The sequence below is a fragment of the Pseudorca crassidens genome, chromosome 8 (genome assembly GCF_039906515.1).
Source record: "Pseudorca crassidens isolate mPseCra1 chromosome 8, mPseCra1.hap1, whole genome shotgun sequence".
Lineage (NCBI taxonomy): Eukaryota > Metazoa > Chordata > Mammalia > Artiodactyla > Delphinidae > Pseudorca > Pseudorca crassidens.
This window is the reverse complement of record NC_090303.1, coordinates 95,501,557-95,503,495: the sequence shown is the minus strand read 5'-3', so window position 1 is coordinate 95,503,495 and position 1,939 is coordinate 95,501,557. Positions and strand designations below refer to the sequence as shown.

Sequence of the window (1,939 nt, the reverse complement as noted above, 5' to 3'; positions counted from 1 at the left end):
ACTCAGAAAGCTTCCCGAATAATCTGAATCTGTTTAAAAGACATGTGGATGGGGAAAGAGAGGAGTTGCCAGAAGTTCAAGTTGCAAAGCCTTCCTTTATTTTGGTGGCTACATCAACTCTGGCTACACATCAGGATCACCTTGAGAACTGAACAAATTATCCAAGTTCAAACACCAGAAATCCTGGCTTCACTGATCTGGGGTCAGGCCTGGACATGGGTGTTTTTTAAAAAAAATTTCCCCTAGAGATTCTAATGTATAGCCAGCGTCCAGAACCACTGCTTTAGATAGAGAAAGGGGAGGTAGAAATGGAAAACTCAGGTGAAGCATATGTCAAGCATCACTAAGATTGTGCCCATGAAGCAAAAGGGGAATGAAGGTCCAATTCCAGTACAAAAAACACATCGAGTGAAAGGATCAGATCAGGTTTGGGGAAGAAAGGAGGCAGGAAGAGAGAGATCTAGGTGAGGGAAAGGCAGAGCTGGTTGGGGTAGGTGCTTTGGGTGTGGATCATAGAGTCCACTCTTAAGTAAAGGTGAACTCCGCTTCCAGGCTGAAGCCGCTTCCAGGCTCTTCTCAACCCAGGGTTGTCCTGTATCAGTAGAATGGGGTGACCAGCAGGATAGGCAGCCATGATGATTTTGCACAAAGTATTCTAGGAACTATTGATATCAAAGATGTCGGACATGGAAAGAAATAGAGCATCTGCATTGAAAATTTAGAAAATGAGAAAATAGCTGATAGCTTTGAGGGTCCCCACATGAGCCTCCATGCTGGGGTCCCTGGAACCAGTGGCATTGCTTTCCATGTGTAGGGTGTGTCTCTTTAGAGAGATGATCAGCAGGGTGGCAGGCAGGATGAACGTGATCAGAGGAACGAAGATTCCCATGTTAAAGAAAAGAACCAGGCTGATCACGTTGGTCTCAGTGAAGTAATTTTTCTTAGTGGAGTTGAAGGAGGGGCTAGAAAAAGGATGGTTGCAATGCATAGTGTAGATGTTTTTGAGGAAGAACACACTGTGGCCCAAGGAAACAAACACTGATAGTCACAGAAACCAGGGCATCCATCCAGAAATTCTCTACTTCAGCTTGAGGAAAAGGGGGTAGGAGAAATCCGCCATCTTCACGAAGTAGAAGAATCTAAGCCAGGCAGCAAACCAGAGGCTACAATCATTTAAGACCATGAAACTCCTTTGAACGTATCATATGCGATGAATGTCTTGATCATAAAAGTGTGGGGATGTTGAACTGAAGGTGAGTTCTAGCATCATGAAGCTTTGTAGCACTCTTCCGGATACGCTCAGGAGAAGCAGGATCTTGCCACTTGTGGAAACTGCCTTGTTGGGAATCCATCCTGCTGCATTTATAGCCACAATGAACCCATCTGCAGTGATACCAGGGACGCATTCGGTGCCTATAACGATTCACATCAAAATGATGCGAGATGGTGACAGTTGATTTTCTGGGGGATTGCAGGTTTCAGTCATCCTGAGTTGTTGCTTCTCTTTGGTGTCTGGAGGAAAATGTCTCCCTAGCATGTGATGGGCAGATCTCCCACTATTCACGACAAAAGAAGAAGCAGTGGATGCCTCGTTTCCAAATCTACTCCATTTGCTTATTTTAGGACTCTTAGTTCTAAATCTGGAGATGCAAATGATGGAAGGAGTTGTTTTCTAATCCTCTCCTGTGTGTCCGTTGGATGCACTTGTGTGTGAGTTCAATCCTGGGGCCCAGGGAGGAACTTGAGTAGACGCTCCTTTATAAATCACTAACATAGTGTTGAGAGCTGTGTTCTTTAATAGCTCTAGTTAAGTCAGCCATCTGTCCACTAAGTCACCATATAACTGCGTTTCATGTGTGACCTCAGGGAACTGATTGAAAGTAATAATAACTTCAGATATTTATAGCTATGGGCTAGGCCCTGTCCAAACACTTTATGC

At 44.5% G+C, this 1,939-nt stretch overlaps 1 protein-coding gene across 1 annotated transcript; it reads right to left on the bottom strand.

The window, feature by feature from the left end:
- Positions 1-460: 460 nt before the first annotated feature.
- Positions 461-1,537, bottom strand: TAS2R39 (taste 2 receptor member 39). Its single transcript, XM_067745611.1, is given in 1 exon segment — positions 461-1,537. A coding segment is annotated over 1 exon segment (1,077 nt).
- Between the last annotated feature and the right edge of the window lie 402 nt (positions 1,538-1,939).